Source organism: Paramormyrops kingsleyae, chromosome 9 (assembly GCF_048594095.1).
Source record: "Paramormyrops kingsleyae isolate MSU_618 chromosome 9, PKINGS_0.4, whole genome shotgun sequence".
Lineage (NCBI taxonomy): Eukaryota > Metazoa > Chordata > Actinopteri > Osteoglossiformes > Mormyridae > Paramormyrops > Paramormyrops kingsleyae.
Window position 1 is genome coordinate 31,294,044 of NC_132805.1, and position 22,325 is coordinate 31,316,368.

At 42.1% G+C, this 22,325-nt stretch overlaps 1 protein-coding gene across 2 annotated transcripts; it reads left to right on the forward strand.

The window, feature by feature from the left end:
• Window positions 1-12,719: 12,719 nt before the first annotated feature.
• colec10 (collectin sub-family member 10 (C-type lectin)) lies at window positions 12,720-18,876 on the forward strand. Of its 2 annotated transcripts, XM_023811125.2 has the most exons (6): window positions 12,769-13,162; window positions 14,230-14,301; window positions 15,899-15,970; window positions 17,030-17,083; window positions 17,484-17,579; window positions 18,165-18,876. In XM_023811125.2, exons 1-6 carry the CDS (start codon window positions 13,048-13,050, stop codon window positions 18,566-18,568), a joined length of 813 nt encoding a protein of 270 aa, XP_023666893.1. In that variant the 5' UTR covers window positions 12,769-13,047; the 3' UTR covers window positions 18,569-18,876. The 2 variants fall into 2 exon arrangements, with proteins under 2 accessions (XP_023666898.1, XP_023666893.1); XM_023811130.2 differs by lacking the exon at window positions 14,230-14,301 and having other exon boundaries at window positions 12,720-13,162.
• The last annotated feature ends 3,449 nt before the right edge of the window (window positions 18,877-22,325 follow it).

Genomic DNA, 22,325 nt, shown 5'->3' on the forward strand with positions numbered 1-22,325 from the left:
ATCCAGAGATCTTCACATCTGTTGCTCGATGGGCAAACTTCAGAGCGGAGTGTGGGGTTGGTTGTGGCTCACCAGAGTATGAATAAAACTCAAAAAGGTCCTCAAAAAATCCTACTTTCAAAGCGCCCCCTTTGGCTGAGGCGAGTTCTGTGTCATCGTACTCATTTCCCAGTCCTCCAAGATTGTGGTCCATGATGAAAGAGAGTGCCAGCCAATTTATATATGTCCATTTGTCTCAGCGCAGAAGAACAGGTTCAAATAGCCATTGAAGGTGGTCATAACATTCCAAAGGGTTTAAACTTTAGCCTTAAACAGAATGGTGGGAAGAATAACATTTCCTCTTCTTCTCTCTGGGATCCATTATGAGTCCTGACTTACCCGTTTCAGTTAAAACCAGAAGGTCACTCAGATTTTTCCCCTGTGAAATATTTCTTGGTTTGCTTATCCTTGCTCCGATCTTTCATGAAACCTTCATATAATTTATCTTTGTCGCTGTCATCATTTCATCCATATTTTGGGTCTTACCAATTGTTTGTCTTCTAGTGCAACAGTGGTGAAAACAACTCCATTGTTATCCACCCACCCCCTCCAAAATATCACACTGATTTGTTCGACTGTACATTTAACTTCTGCTGTATGATGTACTGGTGCATCTTGCGTACTTTCCTTCACCAGAGCGGTCACTGTCACAACCCAGACAGAATCATGCTAGATTAGCTCATATCTGGAGGGTCAGCATGCTCAGGTCCTGAGCGCTGCCAAATTCTTCCCATAATTCCTCTGCACTTCTTCTGGCACTGTTTTTATCCTAAAGATATACAGTTTTGGCAAATGGATGAAGGAGCCTTAGTGTCTGAGGAGCCTCTGATTGCAGGCCAGAGAATAGACTTTGCGGCATAGTCACCGTAAATGAATGACTGCTCACCGAAAAGGCATGTGTGGGTGGACGTACATGCGTCATGTTATTAATATTTTATTAGTTCAGTTTTTTGATTGCCATAATAATAATAGTTCAACTATGTGTCATTAGTCACAGTGGATAAAGGAGAAGTGGCTGAAAGAAGGATGGATGGATGGATGGATGGATGGTGTACAATCAGTTGCATTTATGACAATCCTTTTTGTTTTCTAATTAGTTGTAACCAATTAGGTATCACTGTCATGACACTTAAAGATACACCCGACATACAGCCTAATTACTACCATATTGTATCTTTTGAATGACATTGACTAAAATCTGATTTGCAAACTCTGCAGCGCTATGTACACAGAAAGAAGAACAATGGCCTCCATATCTTGAAGACTAGAATTTACCTACAATTTAGAAGCAAAACCTAAAATCACATTATGGACGAGCTGTTTTAATGACAACTAAAACTGAAGGTTTTTGTTGGCAAAAATTTTGATAATTTTTGCCCATTGAGTCATTGCTCATTTATTTGATACACAGAACTTCAGGGACCATGAAGTCCTCATCAGCTGTCTTTGCATTCTGAACTTTACGGGCATTTGCTATCCAGCAGAGGCCTAATGATTCTTTGGATGTATCAGTCGTGCAACTGTAGGGCTGTTCCAGCTGAATGGGCCTGCTTCATTCATCCTTCCATCTCCACACATCATGTTACAAAGATGGCGTACGGCACAACAGGTTAGGACGCATTGCCTGGAATCGGAAGGTCACCAGTTCCTGTTGCTCCAGGGACTGTCTGACCAGGCTTTCTGAAAGACATGTGCGTCGCTTTACAGAAAAGCCTCTGTTAAATAAGTCAGAGCAAATGCATGAGCGGGCAGGCCTGCGGCAGAGCCAGCCAGCAGGCCTGCGGCAGAGCCAGCCAGCAGGTCCTCCACACGAGCTCCTTCCCGGTACAGTAGAGCTGGAGCAAGTGCTTTGATGCTGAATGAAAAAAAAAAGACTGGAAGCCATTACTCCCAAAGAGAAGGGGTGACAGATTCCAAGAATCCCAGCTGCCTGGAAGCCGGCCGCCACAGAGGGCTTCCTCGGGCATTTGGGACACAGCGGTTCAGAGAAAGCTCCTGTCCCTCCCACCACAGACACACCCTACTCCAGCCTGCAGCTGCCTGGGATGTTGCACAAGAGATGCTTCATCAAGTAGTACCGGCCCTTTGTTTTCCTCCTTATACTTTTACTACTTGGTATTAAATCTGCAGGCTCGGTGTGGTTACATGCTGTTCCAATTTCCATTCTTTTTTGCAGTTACATAAAAGGACCACTAAATTAAACGTCTGAAATCCAAATGAAATCATCGCACAAGTATACAGTCATCCCGAGCGGTACTGAAAAAATATCCCGGACAGAGACGTCCGTAGGAAATTAAAGGAAAAGTGATACCGTGCTGAAAAATAAAATGAAAATCTCTCAAAGGCGTGTTACATAAAAGCAGTTATGTCTATGTAATAAATGTATACAGAAGCTGAAACGAGGAGCGCCGAGCAGTGACTAATGCGACAGGCGATGCTGGACCTGTGTTTGCAGACCCCAGACCATTCCACTGTCAGTGTTGATTATTATTATTTATGATCACTCACCATTAACGTCTAAGTGTCTTTTTTACCGTTTCTGTGTGTTTTGTGTTATTGCAAACTTGCAGTTTCCCTGGCGATGAATAAAGTGTCTGTCAGTCTATCTATCCAATCATTTCACATATGTCAATAGAAACAAACAGAGCATGACGCTGAATGTGACATGGCAACCAATCGCAAGTCTCACTACGAATACTCTGACTGCCCTTGTTGTAAATTCCAACCAAGGGCTGACAGAATGTGCAGAAATGGACTGACGGATGGCCAAGACTAAGTATTCCAGTCACGATTCCTTACGCAATTAGATGTCGTGCGTGTCTCTCAGACTCAGGGACGGGTTCGATGCTTCTGAGTCTCCATTCAAAAAGTCACTTCTAGTGTAGTGACTGTCTTTTGCCAACAGGGGGCCTCCCAAACCTCAGGGGCCCCACACAAATGGGTGGTGTGAATGTTGGTTAACGCCTCTGCTGCTCACATCCAGCCCCGTTCGCGCAACGCTGCCCGGCTCGGATGGCGTAAGCCTTCAGCTTTTCAGCTGCCGCCGTGTTAAATTCGGAATGTGTGTGATCCGGGAAGTCTGTCCTCCATCCCCGCCCCTGAATTACGGCAAGGAGCCATATTCAAGACTCGCCTCCCCACACTTGCGAAGATGTTCTTGTGTCATAAGACAACCCCAAATAAAAAAATAAATAACCAAATAAAGGGAAATACAAGTTTACAGTCATCATATAGTCATCAAAGAAGCAATGTTCTGGCTACAGATATAAAAGATATAAATATGGTAGTGTTGACTTATCCTGAAGTGACCTGGACAAAAATGGCACTGAGAAAAGTACCAAAGTACCATACATATGGCTCAGAAGGGTCACGGGGTCTGGGGATTTTCACTGCGGGCCAGAGCACAAATGAGTAATTAGAGTAACGGGCTTTGGTGCAGGAAACATCATCCAAAATATTGCAGATGTGAACATTTTTGGGAATAATTAATTGGAGTCTTTAGCAACTCGCTTTTCCATCCAAATAATGTCTCCCCGGTTGTTTACTCATTTGTTGCGCTTTATTAATTGTCACTCCCATCATATTTGCCACTTGGTCGTTGTCAGTTTTCTTCACACTCAACTGTGAAGTTCTAAACGGGCTTATTAAACACACAGAGGTACGCAGTCTGCGAATGGAATCCTCCTTCTCTGTCACCCATAATTTCTACTTGGGAAATCACATGGTTTGGCCTACATATTGATTTATTTAAAAAAAATTTAGAACCACTTAAAAACCTATAATTCATGAGTGGTAAATCCAAGCTATGTGACATATTCCATCAGCTTACAGAGTAAAGGCAAATTACTTAAGCAGAGTCCTGCATGTTAGCAAAACAGTGTTTTTCCAGGGATTTGGGAGTCAATTTCATGTTAAATTTCAATAATTTCAAAGAATAAGAGAAAATATTGCATTTCCAGTTGGAAGGCTTTCCTAAAACCACACACACTCATAGAGAATTGGCCTGCACAGCGCCACAGGGGTGTTAAATAAAATCTTTTTTTTTTTTTCTGACAAGTATCTTACAGGACCCTGAGACCTAGACGAGTAATGCTTTAGAGAACCACACGTCTGGCAGGATAATAGCTAGCCAAGAGCGACAGTTCAGGGAACCACACGTCTGGTACGATAATAGCTAGCTGATAGCGACAGTTTAAAGGGCGGCATGTCTGGTACGGTAATAGCTAGCTGATAGCTATTCGAGTGGTTTAGGGTCCTTCACAAATATCGGTCGCTGGCACTGTAGCATTATGGTCTCACATTAAAGCCTCTTATCGAGTCAGAAAAAAACATCAGGGCTCACAGTAAATCTAGACTGACCTAGAATTAGCCAGAACTTATTACTGAGGTCCTCCCTGGGCAGGGGACTGTGTGCGATTTTCCTGAAGGTGGAGGCGACAAGGCAAGGCTATGGCCACAGTAGGAATGCAGTCAACTCAATATTTCATATTATCAGGGGAATGAAAACATGCTACTTTCTGTATTAATTACATAACGTAACAAAAAGCATCTTACTTCCTGCTGGCATTAATTAAAAAAAATGACAAAAATGTGGTTAGTAGTATCTTAGCGGTACTTCGGTAAACGTCGTATATGGTATAAAAAAGCATACAGAACTAAGGCCTTTTTGACAAGAAAGCACATTTTGTCGCTTGGTTTTTCCCATGTGCGGGATCACTGACGGTAACTAGCATATTTTCATCTCCATCTTATAGCATTTGGGGATATTTACTGAACTCGGTGCGTAATACTTTGTAAATGACGTCCACCTTTCACACACCGCCTACAAACCCCATATCGGTCCTTTTGTCTTGTGGATGGTCCCCCCCACCTGCTTCCATTTATCATAATACAACCCGGGGGCTTTGCACCTACTTCCATGTCAGAGAAAACATTCCGCGTTGCTCTGCTACGGTATCAGATTATTTAGACTGTGGTTTTTGATGAACCATATAAAAATATGCTGTATTGCACTTAGATGGGTTTTGCACACATTCATACTTTATACAAACTTTACGCAAAACATTAGTCTGCGCTGTTAACCAACTGGTGTTTAAACTGTGGTTTTACGTACTAAAATAAAAGTAGACAAAAGATTTCCAATGACGCCTTTAAAAATAAATGAACTGGCTGCTATTTCTAAATCTATCTAAAGCTATCTTTATTCAGTAGCATATGAATTTTTTCCTTAAAAATTTTAAATGTTCATTTAAAGGTGTTATAAAGTACAATACTTCATTTAAAGAACAATTTACCACTTCAGCTCTGTAATTTCTTTGTCTGGACTGAAATAAGCGTACAAATGGCATGGCTTTGATGAAATTAAGAGAGATGATAACATGACGTACTGACTGAATCAGGTTTTAAACAAATTAGCAGCATGTTTAACATTTTCATAAAGGAAGCAAATTAGCAAAACCTTTTATTCAGTTCAGGTAAGGCAAGTTTTAATTAAAAAGACCTTTTGTCTATGTGTGCACATTTGAATGCAGAGATGATATACTGTTTACATAAATCCGAAGCACTGTTTAAAGGGTCCTACGCTTACGTGCTGGCTTGCATGTCACATGAAAACTTTTTCAAGCAGTAAATTCACTGATATTCCTTTCTGGCCCCAGTCGCCTGATTAATCTGCAGATCCATGCACATGGTTTGGCAATGTGTCACCCAGAAACATGGGTCTATCGTGATGAACCTGAGGGTGCAAGCATCCGGTACCTCAGAACATAGAATGACCTGGACATGACCCAGGTGGTGCTGGATCAGACCCTAGAAGAACGCAAACCTAGAATCTACCGCCCAACACCTGCCTGCCACACGTTCACACATGGGAATAAAATACTTTATATCTGATGATTTGTAGAATGAATGATTTGTTAAGTATGAATTCAGGTACAATAGCAAGAAAAACATATGAACCTCTCAAAATTACCTGCATTTATGCAAAAGTTTCTCTTAATATAGGTTCTGATCTTCATCAAACCCTGCTGAAATAAACAGCCAAACCTGGTATAGCTTGTTGACCAGTTTACTATAATTGACCAGCTTAAGGTATGTCGTTGCATGATGGTTTGATGGTTTAGCTGGTCATACGTGCAAATGATGGTCATTTTGGCTGGTTTATCTGGTAATACCAGCATGTCCAGCTTGATAGACTGGCCACACCAGCATGACCTAACTGGTGACTCACCCAGCTAAACCATCAAAGAGCCGCAAGAGCATCTTAGACCAGCAAAAAGCAGCTATCAGCATAAGCTTTTTTAGTTTTTAGCTGATTTTTTTCCAGCAGGGAAGTTATAATAATGAACAAAAACACTTGACTAAAACCATACAGATTACTGAATTGTACATATTGAATGCATCATTCAAACGTTCACAAAAGAGTTGCCAGGCTAATGACCTCAACAAAAGCTAAAAGGAGTCAGGGGTTAGCATTACTGGAGTCCAACCAATGAAATGAAATTGGAGGTGATTACAAAATCGTTGATTAATATAAGCCTGGAAATGGTTACAAAGTAATCTCAGAGAGTTTAGATATTCATTAGTCCACAGTTAAACAAATTGTCTATAAACAGAGACAATTTAGTACTGGGGCTACTCTCCCAGAAGGTAGGCGCCCAGCCAAAATGACTCCAAAGACTCCAAATGACTCCAAGACGACACAATGCTCAATGAGGTAAAAAAAAACAAAAAAAAAAAACATCTCCTCATAGGAACTGCATGGTTGACATGTCTGTTCATGAATCTACCATATGCAAAACATTTAACAGGCATGGTGCCTATGGAAGGACACCACAGAGAAAGCCACTGCTCTCGTGTAGTTTGCCAAAGACCACCTCCATGCTCCTCAAAGCTACTGGGAAAATGTTTTGTGGACTGATGAAACTAAGGTTGAATTATCTGGGAAGACCACACAGCAAAAAAGTATGGCATAAAAAGGGCACTTCGAATCAGTATGAAAACATTAACCCAGTGTCGAGACTGCACAGTGGAGAGAGCTGCTTCGGGGCTGCTTTGTTGCCTTAGGGCCGGGACAGCTTGCGGAGAAAAATGAATTGCAATGTTTATCAAGGTGTCCTTCAGGATAATGTCATTGAAGCTGTCCCCCAATGATCCTAAACATGTAAGTAAATCTGATGGTGAACATCACCAATCCACCTTTTGGAGTAACCCAGCCAAAGTCCAGACCATAGCCCAACAGAGATGCTGTGGAATGTCATGAGAGCCATCCACACCAGGCATCCAAAGAATATGGTCGGGCCGCAGCAGTTATATAAGAAAGAATGGTCCAGAATTCCCTCTGAACATTCTGCACTTCTGATCTCCAGGTACTCAAAGTGCCTGTTTGAGGTTATTGATACCAAAAGATGTTCGACCAGTCATGAAATCTATGGGTTCACTTACTTTTTTCACAGCACCGTAAATGTTTAATGGGCGTGTTCAAGATCGACATGAAGGATTACAATTGTTTGTTGCGTTATTAGCTTAAGCGCGCATACTTTTTCACATACTCTCCCAGTCATGCGGCTCAAACTGCAGAACTTCTAGACATGGGTACTGCTTCCTAACCCACAGAGCCCCAACCCACCCCCAAGACGAGGGGGCCAAGATTAGGCAGTGACAAGGCCAAGGCCTGCACCTACCAGGCGAAGAGGAGCCTTAACCCCCCACACCCCAAACACACACACACCCACTTCCATTTAATGGATTTGTTTCATAAACCGGATACCACAGCTAAATTCTCCTAAGTCATTCGCTTCCGCAGGAACACTCATGTCAGTGCTGCATTACACACTTGCACATCAATTGCAGGGCTGGTTTCATATTTATTTGTCTGGAGACCTGTAGGAACTATTATGGGAAACCTTTGTATCATCCAGCTGGGGTCAATTCAATAGACAGACTATAATTGTCGTAATAAAAATTACACACGCTTAGACGGACGCATACACATACCGCATACACAGTAGCCAAGTTGTAAAAACTGCACCGTTCCACTAATTCATTTCAACATGTTTTTAAGACTTCAAGAATATGGTGTAAATTGCCACTAAGCATATGAAAGGTCATGAGAATAAAGCTTTAAACCACTACTTTTAATAGAACAATCTAGCAACACCAACTATTTCCTTTATGTTGTACTCATTTTTGTTTGTATCTACTCCTTGTTTTTGTTCGGTGAATTAGGGGACTTTTTTGGACCGTCACACTAAATGTCACGGCTTTTGAACCGGACTCCAGTTCAGAAAGTTCTGGAGACGGAAGGCAGGCGGCTGTTTCCAGTGGAATGTAGCACTTACTCTCCATGGGCATGAGATTCAACAAACAGATCCAAGACATGGCCGAGCGGGATCTGGGATTTCACAATGTCCTAGGGTAGGCGGGGAATTTTTTCATGTTAATTCGGTCACAGTGACAGACCACGAGAGACATAAAATTTTGATGTTGCCACTGTTTTCTGTCATTTGCCCTTCAGACCACAGATGCTTTCATTTAGGTGCCATAGTGGACACACCAAAAAACATTACCATGAACGGAAAAACAGATACAATACCAGCTAGACCGATTTACGCGCGAGACACTGACGTAACTATTTAAGAAATGTCATGAAATGGATGTTATTTTCCAAGAGGCATGAATATTTTAAAAATGTAGAAGATTCTTTCTGCAGTATTTTTTACCATAGAAATGTATCGTTTTTACCACTGAATGACTTATTTTCAGAATTTATGAATATTATAATACAAATCAAGGAAACAGTATCTTTCTCAGTCAAAGGCTATATTTTGACCATAAATAATAGGAAATTCCAACTGAAGTCTGGAAAGACGAGATGTCCAAAAACACTTTGAGCCTAATTGGCTGTTATTGAGAGATGAGAAATAAGCAATAACTTTGTCGTCAAAGTGGTATGAAAATATTATTATAAATGCAATATACATACAAGGCTCTTCTGAAGTGGCTTAACCGAGGTCTTTACTGATGGTATGGTTTTGTTTGGCCGATAATATCTTGACATTTCAGAATGTCCTCCTAAATGACTGCATATTAGGAAGTGTTTATGATAACACTGAGAAAATGAAACCCAAACATTTAAAGAATGCAGCCATTTGTCAAAGGGGTTGAACTACATATTTCAATGTATTGGCAAGCCTGTTTGTAGCATAAAACCACATTCGATCACTGCATTATCCCCTGCATTTTTATAAACATATACAGTGCTTGCTTAGTCTTGGGACGCTTGCTTAAATAAGTAAAAATATTGGAAATGTATTGGTTTCATAACAAAAATCGTTACTTTATTAATTTGTTTACTAATATATATATATATATTAGTAAACACTCACATCACATTAAAAGCACCAGCAAAATTCTCAGCAACACGGAAAACATAAATATGAGAAGAAGCCAATATGAGAGATGTCACTTAGCTTGTTTGTGACACTTTGGCCTGCGATACTTGTGAGCTCCATGCAACCTGGAGCTGCCGGCCAATGGTGTGTCAGCAGGGGCGGAGCCTGGGTCATTATATATGCCATCTGTAGAGATAGGATCAAAATGGCTGTGCAGAAAAGGGGATCCACCTCTTCATTATCCATAAGGGGGAATTTTAGACAGAACTTCGACATGGTACACTTAAGTTCTTCTAAAGAAAACCCCCCAGCAACATCAGAGACCATCCTCAAAATTCGCTCTTTACATATACATTCCAGGAGCATTACTCATAAACTTTCTTTGAAGTTTCGGAGAATAATTACACTATAGCTTTTCTGTTGTAATGTATATAGTGCAATACTGAAACCAAATTTGTGCTGATTTACTGATTCAGTGACATAGGAGCCATTAGTTTCATTGTTTCTTTCATCCGGCAAACACTTAAAACGGCATCCATCTCAGCCACACGCTGCTGTAAACAGCCAAAAATGCAGTTCTGTTGAAACACACGGCAGCTGTGACCTGGGGGGTATTCCACAAAGCAGGATCTCTCAGTTAGCCAGATAACTTAAGCCTAACATGAAAACCGTCCATTAGGAAGAGAGGTAAGTGACCTTCCTGTTGGACAATCCTTACATTTGGCTTAAGTTATCTGGCTAATGAAGAAATGAAGAAATCCTGCTTTGTGAATACCCCCCCTGGAGTTCCATGGCAGAGCTATATCATCAGTTTTTTTCAGGTAGGGGGAGTCCATTTGCCTAATTGCTATAATTCGCTTGAATTTGTGCATAGCAGTATTTCAGATTGCCTAAGTGGAGACAAAGGTTAATTCATCAATGGAAGAATACATAAATTTGACAGAGTATAAACAACAAAAAATTCCAGCTGAATTTGACATCTCCTTCCAATTGTCTGATATATATGAAATTATCCAGTAAATGTTATCATGCTTTCACTACATATGGTAAAATCGTCCCTCTGCAGGGGATTGGTTCCGATTGTGCAGGGTATGCCTACACATCACTACATTCATGTGGATTCAATGCAGTGCTCAGCTTTGCTTTTTTGGAACTTCTTGAATTTTTTTCTCTCTCAATCTGCGGTTGGTCGAATTTGCAGATGCAGAACCCGCGGATATGGAGGGCCAACTGTATTTAGTTCCACTTTAGAATACGAGTCCACGGAACGGCCCGGTCCGCGGTAGGCAGGGACGCCTTCAAAGGGCCCTTAAGCGTGTCAGACACACGCAGGCCTTTCTGCCATCTGGCGGACTCGGTCAGAGCACGAGGTCATACAAAGAAAACAAAGCGCCGGGCGGATTTCTCCATATGCTACCACGTGAAAGGTTGCCAGGGAAGAGGGGCGGAGCACGACGGCCGTCCCGCATCCAGCGGGGCAAATTTAGCTGCAGCTAATTGCCCTTCGGTGACTGAGATGTTAGCGGTCACCGTCACTCCTGGTTTATGACAAGTCAGATGGTGACTTCATTATGAATCAAGTGTAGCCTATTTTAGCATGCAAAAAATATTTACTCTGTGACCAAATTGCATAACATATCTATATTTATATACCAGCCCGTCTTTATGAGTAAAGAAACAGAACCGTCGACTGAAGATAGACACAGACACACACACACGTTTATGCCAGGTCTGTTTTACAGAACAGGAGGCATTATAATCTATAAATAACAAAAAACAACCTGTACGCACCAAAATGATGACGTCACACTGCCGTTAAGAGATAACAGGGAGCACGTCCTCACATTCTGCGGTGCCACGCTATCGCATTTTACTCAGGTGTTCATTTGAATTCCTAGTTAATTTTTTACCACGGAAAAAAAACGCCAACGGAGACAGGGTTTACGGCAAAATCTCTGTTCAATGATTATAAGCAAATGAGTCGGATCGAATTTGTTTATAAGGTGTGGCAGGTCATTGAGGTGTGTGACAGCAGGGATGTGGAGCCTGGGCCGTTTTTAACCAGAGAAGAAGACAAACCTGACGCAGAATAAGCCGAAAACCCAAAGCGTACACAAACGTGACAGCTGGCCTGATGGCGAGACCCTCGCTTCAAGTCAGTCCAACACCTGCTCAGGTCTGCTCCGCTTATTTATCCATAACATGATAGTCAAACCAGCAGCAGATGGCTTTCACTCCCCTTTTAATCACTGTAGCAGGGTTGACCATCTCAGGTCCAAAACCTACAAATCCAGACCAAGATTGTGTTTCTACAAGCCAGTTGAGAATAAAGAGTCACAGGTTGGTAGAAACAAAATCTTGGTCTGGATTTGTTGCTTCTGGATCTGAAATGCCCGACACTGCCATGTAGCATATTATCAGTATTTATTCAAGAAAATATCATAAAATAATTTGTGAAAGATTTTTTGACCCCAATTTGCAATTCTTAAACCTCTTCGAGAATTTCTGTTCACCCACGTCATATGTCATAATGTCGTACATGTTGTGAATGGCTTGTGGCGTAACATAATGGTTTACCACCCACTAAACTTCAGCATAAAAGCTTGAATCACCCTCCTTCTTGTCGGTTACATAAAAGGCTTGGTATTACCCCACATGTCTGCAATTAGCCTTCGTAATAATTGCTAGCTGTGAGCCCACCTCTATGTCCAATTTAGCCCATTGAAAGAAGTATAGACTGGGTGACTTCCTGGCTTCCAGCTGTGGAAAGGAAACAGAAAAAGGAATTTCTTCCTCTATATGACTCACTAGGAGTTCTTTTTGGTAGTATTTAGTAATACTACCAGAAACACACACACAAAACCACCCTTTAATAATTACTTGGACTGGACAAACACTGGCCAGCAAAGCAATGGCTGATAAGCCCAATTAAAAATAACCGTTCAGAGTACCACGCTGATTTTCCTTCATCAGAAGAGGCGAGGTTTTACGGACATCTTTTAAGGGCCATTATGGATTTGCGACAGCGATCCTCGCCAAGTCGTCATGCCAAAACATCATTCCAAAAGCGCTGACCGGTAACTTTTGGCTCTCCAGGGTAGACTAGGGGCTGCTGGAACTGGACGTGCAACCAAGTCCCTGTTGTTGAATCTTTGCGCAGAGCTCCGATGTTCTTTACTAAAAATATCCAGCTGAATAAATGAGTCAAAGTTTCACTTATGTAACTATACAACTTAGCAATAACAACAACGACAAAGAACAACAATAACAACAATCAGGATTATGGCCCTTAACCAAAATATTAACAGAAACAGTTCGTCCTAAAGTCTGATATATTATTTTTTTTTATGCTGGAAGAAAGAAGCAAACAAACATGAATTATACCTCCCCCCTCAATGACACAGGCAACTCAATTAATTTTATGCATTTGTAGGCAGCTGCTGAAATCCATTCTGGGGCCAAACAGCCAATAAAGTAATTCGTTAAATGCACATGCAGAAAAAGCAGTTTTGTGTCCTGGATAATGTGGCATGACAGCTCTGTGGGAAAGTGATAAGGTCCAGTAAACAAGCTTGAGATCCATCTTCGCCGCCAGCCATCCTGCCAGAGATCGAGTATGGGGGGTCTGGACTGCAGAAGCATGTTCTTTTTCTTGTTTTTACTCTTCAAAGCTTTTGCATTTCTAGGTGCCGCAGATGTTTGTTCAAATGCAATACTGCTAGGATTGAAAGGTAAGGAAACACCGTGCTTACAGAGAGTATTACATGCTTACATACTATGGAGAGTATAAAAAACAAAAATAACCCAACAGCACAGATGAAGACACATTGTTTTTCAAAAACAAGTATACATACTATATATTATTCAATATGTTACCTGCAATGTTTACTAATCTCTGTATTTTGAGTTAAAGTTCTGTAGCCACAACAGAGAGAGACTCAGTTTTTCTTTTTTAAATAATTCAACACAAACATCTTTCTCTTTTGTGTCGGCAACACCCGCTTTTATCACTAAACAAAAACCACGCTTCAAAATAGCATGGTTCGGTTGTCTTTTGTTAATGGGCATGACAGGTGACCTCTCATGACAGTCCACTGCAATGTTTATGCCACCGAACGCTTGTTTTTACTTAGCCACAAAGGAATTGTGCTGAAAAAAACGGTCGATTCCCGTTAGCTGACAAACAAAGAGCCAAAGTGATAGTAGCATGCATCATGTCCAACACTGTGGCAAGGAAAAAAAAGAACAAAACCGTTAGACAAAGCAACTTCTCCTACTCTGCTGAAAGAAAACAAGCTTGCCACACGTCCAATGGCGCGATAGTCTCTATTTGTACAGCTGCAACATGATAAAACTGCTTATTTCTCTGTAACGGGTTCATGTGAACCATGGGAGGGAGAATAAACCAGAACGTCTCCCAACCGCGATGGGCCTTTCCAGCAACCCTCAAGCCGCTGAAAGGAGTTCAGTTTCTTCAATTAAGGAAATATATAATTTGTTAATTACCATTCTATAATTAAGTGTGTGGACAAAAGGAAAACAAAGAGCGACCATCCATCCATGCATTGACAATGGAGTGCAGGGTTACTCTAAAGGCCATGTCAGAGTATTTTGTACATTACTAATAGTACTCTGTTTTTCGTCTGTATACTGTGTTTACTGAGACTGTGCTGAATGCTAATGATGGCTAGTTTACTAATCAGTACTGGGATATTCAAGGAAACTGATTATGATTTTGTGTAAATGAACCACCCGTGGAGCGCGGGGGTTAAAACCCGCGTCTTTTCTCTGCCGACAGGAGAGCTGGGTGACAATGGCGATGCGGGGGAGCAGGGAAGGCTGGGAAAAGCGGGACCGACCGGGCAGCCAGGTTCCAGTGTTTTTCTTACGTTTCGTTTTGTTTGTTTGAATCAAAACTGCAAAACGGCAGAATTATGTTTACGCTACATGTCGATGAGCCTGAGGTAAGCATCCTGATTGAAAAGCCGATGCTGCGCCGCACTGTACGCTGCCAACTGGACGGACATTTAAGCGAAAAGTGTCCACATCTGGAAAGCAGCGCTGAGCAGCCGAGGACGAGCACGTTAGCCTGGCGGGCCATCCTGTGACGCAAACCCGAGTCAGGAAACTCCGAGGGCCTGCTCCCAAGCGAGGCAGACACGTTAATTACGGCTGCGGCCGCAGTTTCGGCCGTCCCCTGTCGGGGCTGAAGCGAGGCGCTTTTTTTTGTTGTTTATTTATTTACCTTCCACCCCCGCCCGTGCTGTTTTCAAGGTGGAGCCTTCATTCACAAATACGTCTGTCTCCGTGGAAACACCCGTCACGTGGTCTGAGCCACCAGCCAAAAACAAAACCTCTGTTATCTGACGGTATTTACGTATACAGTCATTCATTTACCAGACAAACTCGTGTACATGAAGGGTACATCTCGAGATACCGAAAGCTGCTTTGCATGCAAGTGGCACGTACCAAACGCACAACTTCACTCAGTGTTTATTAGGTAGAGGAACTGCATCCTTTAAAACTGACCTTCCTTTATTTTGCTGATTATGACTGAGCTCTGTTTCTCTCTTAACTCCTGGAAATACGCTCAGACCCCCCAGTGGCCAATCCTGCCCCCTGCTGTGCCCCAACACATATTCTGTTTGTTTCCCCTTGTGCTGACCCTAAAACAGCTGTATTCTGTTATTATTCCTTACCACTGTTTTTTGTTAAACCCATCTCCCATTCTGAAGTCACATGACCCCCCTTAACTGCCTCACTCGGAGTCCCACTGTATCAAATCCCAGCCACGAACGCCGCCCCAAAATCATTCAAGAGTCAAGAATCAGTCTTTATTTGCCACGTAACCCTGTTTCCTGTAGGACTCCTCTACCTAATAAGAACATGACAAGCATGTAGGTAAAAGTAAAACTGCGCTTTACGTGTAAAAATGCTGCAGTTAAAAATGACCTAAGGCAACCGCAGTCTGGTTCAGATTTACTACCAGTAGCAAAATTATCCCAGTATTTTCTGTGGAAAAACCCTTTAATTCAAAGACATGAATATTACACCCATACAAATGTAAGCAGATACTGAGGAATATTAAAGTAAACAACACCAAGGCCAATCCAGGCCTTTCCCGTCAATAAATTGCTCTAAAACTGTATCAGATGAGAAATTTGAAGACAGGCGAGTGAGATGTGCCTGACTGTGGTCTGTTTCACCGAATTGAGGTTATCAGGGAAGACGTCTTCCAGCACCTCAGCCCGGAGATAGCCAGGCAGATGGACTTCGTAAGAAAATCCACACATTTCTGGTGAAATCCTAAGTTTGGGGGTCATCTGGGTATAGACAACAGGCTTCTACAAACCCAGCGAGACAACGCGGTTGCGAGGCTTTACGACTGTTTTCCAATCCGTCCGTCATTCACGTTGAAGGCGTCTTCGCTCCATGACAGTGTTTGCTCTTTCTCTGTCCCATTGCAGGACTGCGGGGGGAACTGGGTAGCCAGGGAGACACTGGGCCAATGGGGAAGACCGGCCCAGCCGGAGAAAGAGGTACAGGCCCAAACCTCCAACAAGCCGAATCTGGCCCGCTCGGGGGAGGCAGCTCCCTCACACCAGTGCTTTACGCCATTTTTACACCAGGACACCCCCCCCTCCACACCTGAGTTCAGTCCAGCACGTCTCGAACGCATCATCATTATCATCAGCAAAAGCCTCTAATTTGGATTGGGAGCTGGAAGGACTTTGAAGGACTTTGACGCGCGTGTTTACTTAACATCAGACCACATCCATGTGTTGGCTGTAGAACTCTCCTTGGAGTGCAGTGTACGGGAGTTTAACAGTCTGCCTGATTGTGACATGGTCTGCAGTCGAATCCAGCACAGGAAGCTATTAAGGGCCCGAATTCAGGGTGTGGATATAAGCAGTTATTTTTTTTATGGATATAAGCAGAGTTTTTATGTGTTTTTCTCCTAAGTTGTGACAGAACTCTCAATATGTCAAATTCATTGAACCTGATTTTACAAGATGGGAAAAAGCATGAACTTTTACAGTTCACACTCAGTATCACCACCGTCATCACTTTTACTGCTTAATTGTTAGGTCTTTTCTCAAAGTGACTAAGAAATTTACCGTCTCATACAATTAAGTCTTTTGCTGACACATTTTAGGGTCTAAGAACTACAGCTAGAACCAGTAATGTAACAGTTCGTCTGTAGATTTTAAATACTTAATCGATATCTCACCTGCTATTGTGATACAATAATCCCCCCCCCCACACACGTAAAGACAGACACTTTAACATGGAAGAAAACATCTCCCTACCTAAGTTGTTGCTTTTGGATCCATATTTAACCATGAGGAGACCTACTGTACAGTGTGGCCATCTGCTGGTGTACATGAGGCACGACAGGCAGTTTTTCAAACCTTCTGTTTCTCAATTCTCAAAAGGGACTATCACACTTCACATGTCAAAAACATCTTCACATCTCTAGCTTATCCTTAAATCATTTGTGAAATCCAGAAGGACAGGCAGCATATGCTGCCGACATTCAGCCTTATGGTTGGGCATTCAGTTACTTTAAGATCTTTATGTGACTTTTATCATTTCAGGGGACAAAGGCATACGTGGCACTGATGGACCTCCGGGACTTAAAGGAAGACCTGGTACAATATTTAATATTTAATTTTATCTTAATTCAAATACAGCTGTACTTAACATGATGGAACTGTTGTTTAATTACATTTCAGTTGCATGTGCAGTACATTTGTAATTACACATGAATTGCATTTTAATTGCAATTACATTTTGAATTGCATTTTAATTGCAATTACATCCTGAAGTTTTTAATTATTTCATTCATCCATCTTTCCATTTATATTCAAACCGCTTCTCCAGCACCAGGTTGCAGGGCTCCTGGATCCTATCCCGAGTTAGTGCAGGGCAATAGGGCAGAGTACACCCTGGACAGAATGCCAGCTCAATGATTTCAATACTGCTCGAAACCATTCGAGAAATATATTTATGAAATGCATTTGAGATGTAAGACATTTGCCCTGCCGACAGGCACAACCTGTGACTGCGGGCGCTACAGGAAGGTTGTTGGCCAGCTGGACGTCAACGTTGGCAAGCTGAAGAACTCTGTCAATTTCCTGAAAAGCGGTAACGTCACATCACTCTCACATTGAAGCTATGTGCGACTCTCCCGTGACTTTAACATGTGCGATTTGGCTGCCCTTGATGAACCGAGACCCCCAAAGATGATCGGAGCCAGACCTGCACGCCGCAGGTTGTGTTCCCTCGCAATCTTATGAGAGTGACTGCCTTTTTACATTTCTGTGAAGTATGACAGTCCTTTTCCAAGAAGCGAAACCCATTGTTTTATTATTATCAATCCATCTGTAGATTTTCCATAATCTCTTCCATATCCAGTGCATCACAGGCAGCACAACTCATGAGGCAGCGGGCATCTTGGGTGGGATGGCCAGTGGCGTAGGATGGCATTTGATTTTGGGGAAGGGGACGTGCCCTTTGTTCCCAGATTCCTATACCCCTGGGGATGCCAGTCCATCACAGGGCACACAGACACACAATTTAGAGACAGGAGTTCAACTAACTTCATGTTTTTGGGTTACAGAAGGAAACCAGACAGACTCATGCAAACACGAGGGAAATACGCTGGCAAAATGCAAATTGACTGCAGTTGACCCATTTTTAACTTTACTGTAATGTGTCTTACTATTACAGTCATTTTAGGGATCAAGGAGACAGATGAGAAGTTCTACCTAATTGTCAAAGAGGGGAGGAAGTACAAAGACGCTCTGCTGAGCTGCCAGCTGCGGGGTGGCACCCTGGCCATGCCCAAAAGTGAGGCGGCAAACGCCCTGATCGCCAGTTACATCAACCAAGCCGGCCTTACTCACGCGTACATTGGGCTGCGCGCCGCGGAGTCGGAGGGCGAGCACGCGTTCACGGACAGCTCGCCGCTGCAAAACTTCACCTCCTGGAGCACGCCCGGGAGCGCGCAGAGGAACGGAACTTGCGTGGAAATGGCGAGCACCGGAGCGTGGACGCCGGCGGACTGCGACGCCGCCATGTACTACATGTGCGAGTTTACCAAGAAAGGCAGGGTAGCCAGTACCGCCTTGTGACGTCTGCATATCTGGAGTTATTAAAGGATTTCCCTCGGGATCAATAAAAAAAACATATAGTATATAACGTATAAAATGTGCCCATAAAGTATATCTTATCTTAGTAGATCTCTAGTATAAATATCCTGCATCAGCTGCAACATTTTGCAGGCTGCTGCGCTTCATTGATGCGATACTTGTTGAAAAACATTTCATTTAATGTAGGTCAGTCTAGCCAAACAAGAGCACGTGTAATTCGTAATAAATATTTGTTTCGCTAGTAGCCTAAATGTTATATGATTTAAACTTACAATAAATACCTGAAACAATTTATTTTCCACAGTTGCTTGAATGTGCTACACAGCGCCACCTGGTGAATTATTATATTAAAACGAATTATAAAAATGAGAGTAGCGAAAATGAGGAAAGTGTTAGTGAGGGTGTGTCCTCATTGCCCCGCATTGAGTTTGCGCGTTTTCCCTGTGAAACGCAGGTTTCTTCCAGGAGCTTTGGTTACATCATGAAACCCAAAGATCTGCAGTTAGGCATATAGCCCTGCCTTCTACGGCTGGGCGATATAAATGATATATCAACTAATTGCCATATTATACGATATTATAGTGAGACAATTTGGCAAACTGTCGATAAGATACATCGCTTGATAGCACATCAACGAAGCACATCACACATGACAGCAATTCCAGCCAATCATATAGTTGTCTTTTAAGAGCTGACAAGCATACATACGCACAACAAGCTTCGCTGCTTTAGCGGATTAGGCCACGTGCTACTGTTTTGGTTAGGGGTATGACGTCACCGAGGTTCAGGCTTCGGTCATTTTTAAGAGCTAAAAATAAAATTTTGAGCTAAATAGTCACCTGAATAATAAAAAAACAATAGGCTAACTAAAGTTTCACATAACTAATTAATAAAAAAATAAATAAACATCCTATGAAGGTGGCGGTATCAATAATGGGATTGATGAGACCCAACCCCCATGGTCCCGCACCTCACTATTTTTCAAACTCTGGTTATGGCACGATTTTGGTGGGTCGTGTGGGTCATGGGAGGGATGAGCGGATGAGTGTCGCTGCGGAATAACCTATTGTGGATTAACAAGGTAAAAAGACGGTGGTTGTGTGGCGATACTCCTGCAATTTGTGAAGTCCTACACGCAACAGACTTGGGCTATATATTATAAACGGCTGAAAATTTGTGCCAGCTAGAATTGGAAGTATTGTAAACTTATTTGACCACTTGAAACATTGGCACCAAGTACAACACAGGCTACAGAATGTAAACACTCACAGTCAGAGATAGCAGTGATTATGGTTTCCACTCTGGGACAAACCCTTTTGTTCCCTTAAATGAGCAACAAGATTGTTAGAGAAAACACCCAGTGACAAGCTGTAGCTACTGTCATTTTCTGTTACGCCCGACAATATGTTCATATGATTTATTAAAATTAGATTTCAGTTTGCATTCTATGCCATTTATCGTTTTTTGTCATGTTATGAATCTGCCCAACTCAACTTGTGCCTTTTGCTGCCTGAGACAGGATTTTTGAGCCGCATACGTACAATAAAAGTATGTACAAAAGTATAGGGACACACCTCTTAATCAATGAATTCAGGTGTTTCATTCAGACCCATTGCCACAGGTGTATAAAATCAAGCACCCAGCCATGCAGTCAGGTTTACAAACATTTGTGGAAGAATGGGTCGTCCTGAAGAGCTCAGTGAATTCAAGCGTGGTGCTGTCATAGGATGCCACCTTTGCAATAAGTCTGTTTGTGAAATTTCTTCCATGCTAGATATTCCACGGTCAACTGTAAGTGGTATTTTTGCAATGTGGAAGCACGTAGGAACAACAGAAACTCAGCCATGAACTGGTAGACCATGTAAGTAACAGAGCAGGGTCACTGAGTTCTGAGGTGCATAGTGTGTAAAACTTGCCAACACTCTAACTCAGTAACTGCAAAGTTCCAAACTTCCTCTAGCATTAACCCCAGCACAAAGACTGAGCGCCAAAAGCTTCATGGAATGAATTTCCATAGCCGAGCAGCTGCATGCAAACCTCACATCACCTAGTTTAATGCCAAGCATCAGATGCAGTGGTGTAAAGCACACTGACACTGGACTCTGGAGCAGTGGAAATGTGTTCTGTGGAATGATGAATCACACTCTGTCTGGCAGTCTGATGGATGAGTCTGGGTTTCACAGATGTCAGGAAAATGTTACCTGCCTGACTGCATCATGCTGTAAAGGGTGTGGGGTTGCTTTTTAGGGGTTGGGCTGGGCCCCTTAGTTCCAATGAATGCTTCAGCATACCAAGACATTTTGTACAATTCTATGCTTCCAACTTTTTGTGAACAGTTTGAGGAAGGCCTTTTTCAGCTCCAACATGACTGTGCTCCAGTGCACAAAGCAAGGTCCATAATGACATGGTTGGGTGAGTTTGGTGTGGAAGAACTTCACTGGGATGCACAGAGTCCTGACCTCAACCCCATCGAACACCTTTAGGATGAACTGGAATGGAGATTGTGAGCCAGGCCTTCATGTCCAACATCAGTGCCTGACCTCCCAAATGCTCCTCTGGATGAATGGGCAAAAATACCCACCGACACACTCCACAATGCAGTTGGAAGATTCAAATCTGACGATCTATATAGACCTAATAAATGCATGCATAGATGAACACTGGTGAACACTATTAAGTTAGGTATTATTATGAGGTATATGTCAATATAAGCAAAACCAAAAGAGAAATCACAGGCATATTTAACTATACACTTTTCAGTAGGCCTAAATTAAAATAATTGTATTCTTAATTGTAAAATGTATACTATGAAACACGTCCTGACCTCAGAACGCACTGTTTTCCTTAATAAAACATAAAACATTGGCATTATAGGTAGTTGTTCCCGCTAACATAACTACACAAAATAATATAATAAACCATGAACTCTGCTATCATGGCAGTAGTTCTAAAAACAGGGTCTCTCACTGCAAACCTCGCAGATACAAGCAAATGCATTCATACAAATCAAGCTGTTACTTCTTGATTTCCTTAAGATCCTTCTGAAGTTGAAGCAAAGCCCTTCCATTTCCTTACAAGGTCCCAGCCTTTATACCCGCTAACAGTTACTGTATAAAACTGCTACAGTTTGCGAAAGACACGTCGTCCCACTGCTTAGCGGTCATTTCTCAATGGGATGGCATGTGTACTTTGCACAAACCGGTCATTACACTGTTGAACTATAGGCTGACCGGTTGATCATTAATCAAACTATTTGACATGACTATCTTCACCATGTTGGCAACTATCGTTAATATTTTGTTTTTATTTTTTATATTAGGATAATATTTAACAAGAAAAACTATGGGCCTATTTTCCCACATATACGGTATGTATAGCCATATGATTACCAGTCTCACAGCTTTCTGGTACACTCTGTGTGCTTAACTGTACTAAAGGAGCTTAGCCTATTTAAACAAAGCCTGCGTTTTTGTTTAAAATTGATCTTAGCCGTATCGTGTTCCACTTTTTATTCATTTTCTTTCTTTCTATTCTCAAGGCACTTTAAAGTTCTCATTCTTCGGGCATTAAAAAAAAAACATCTTTCCTGTCTGAAACAATAGTTTTTTTCATTTGTGGCCATTAGCCTATGTGTCTCAATGTAACACTTACCTTTGCAGTTCACTTTAAAAGTTTCATTTGTGGCAGAGATACAAACCACATAGGCCTACAGCACATTGAAAGGCTTATAACAGACTGC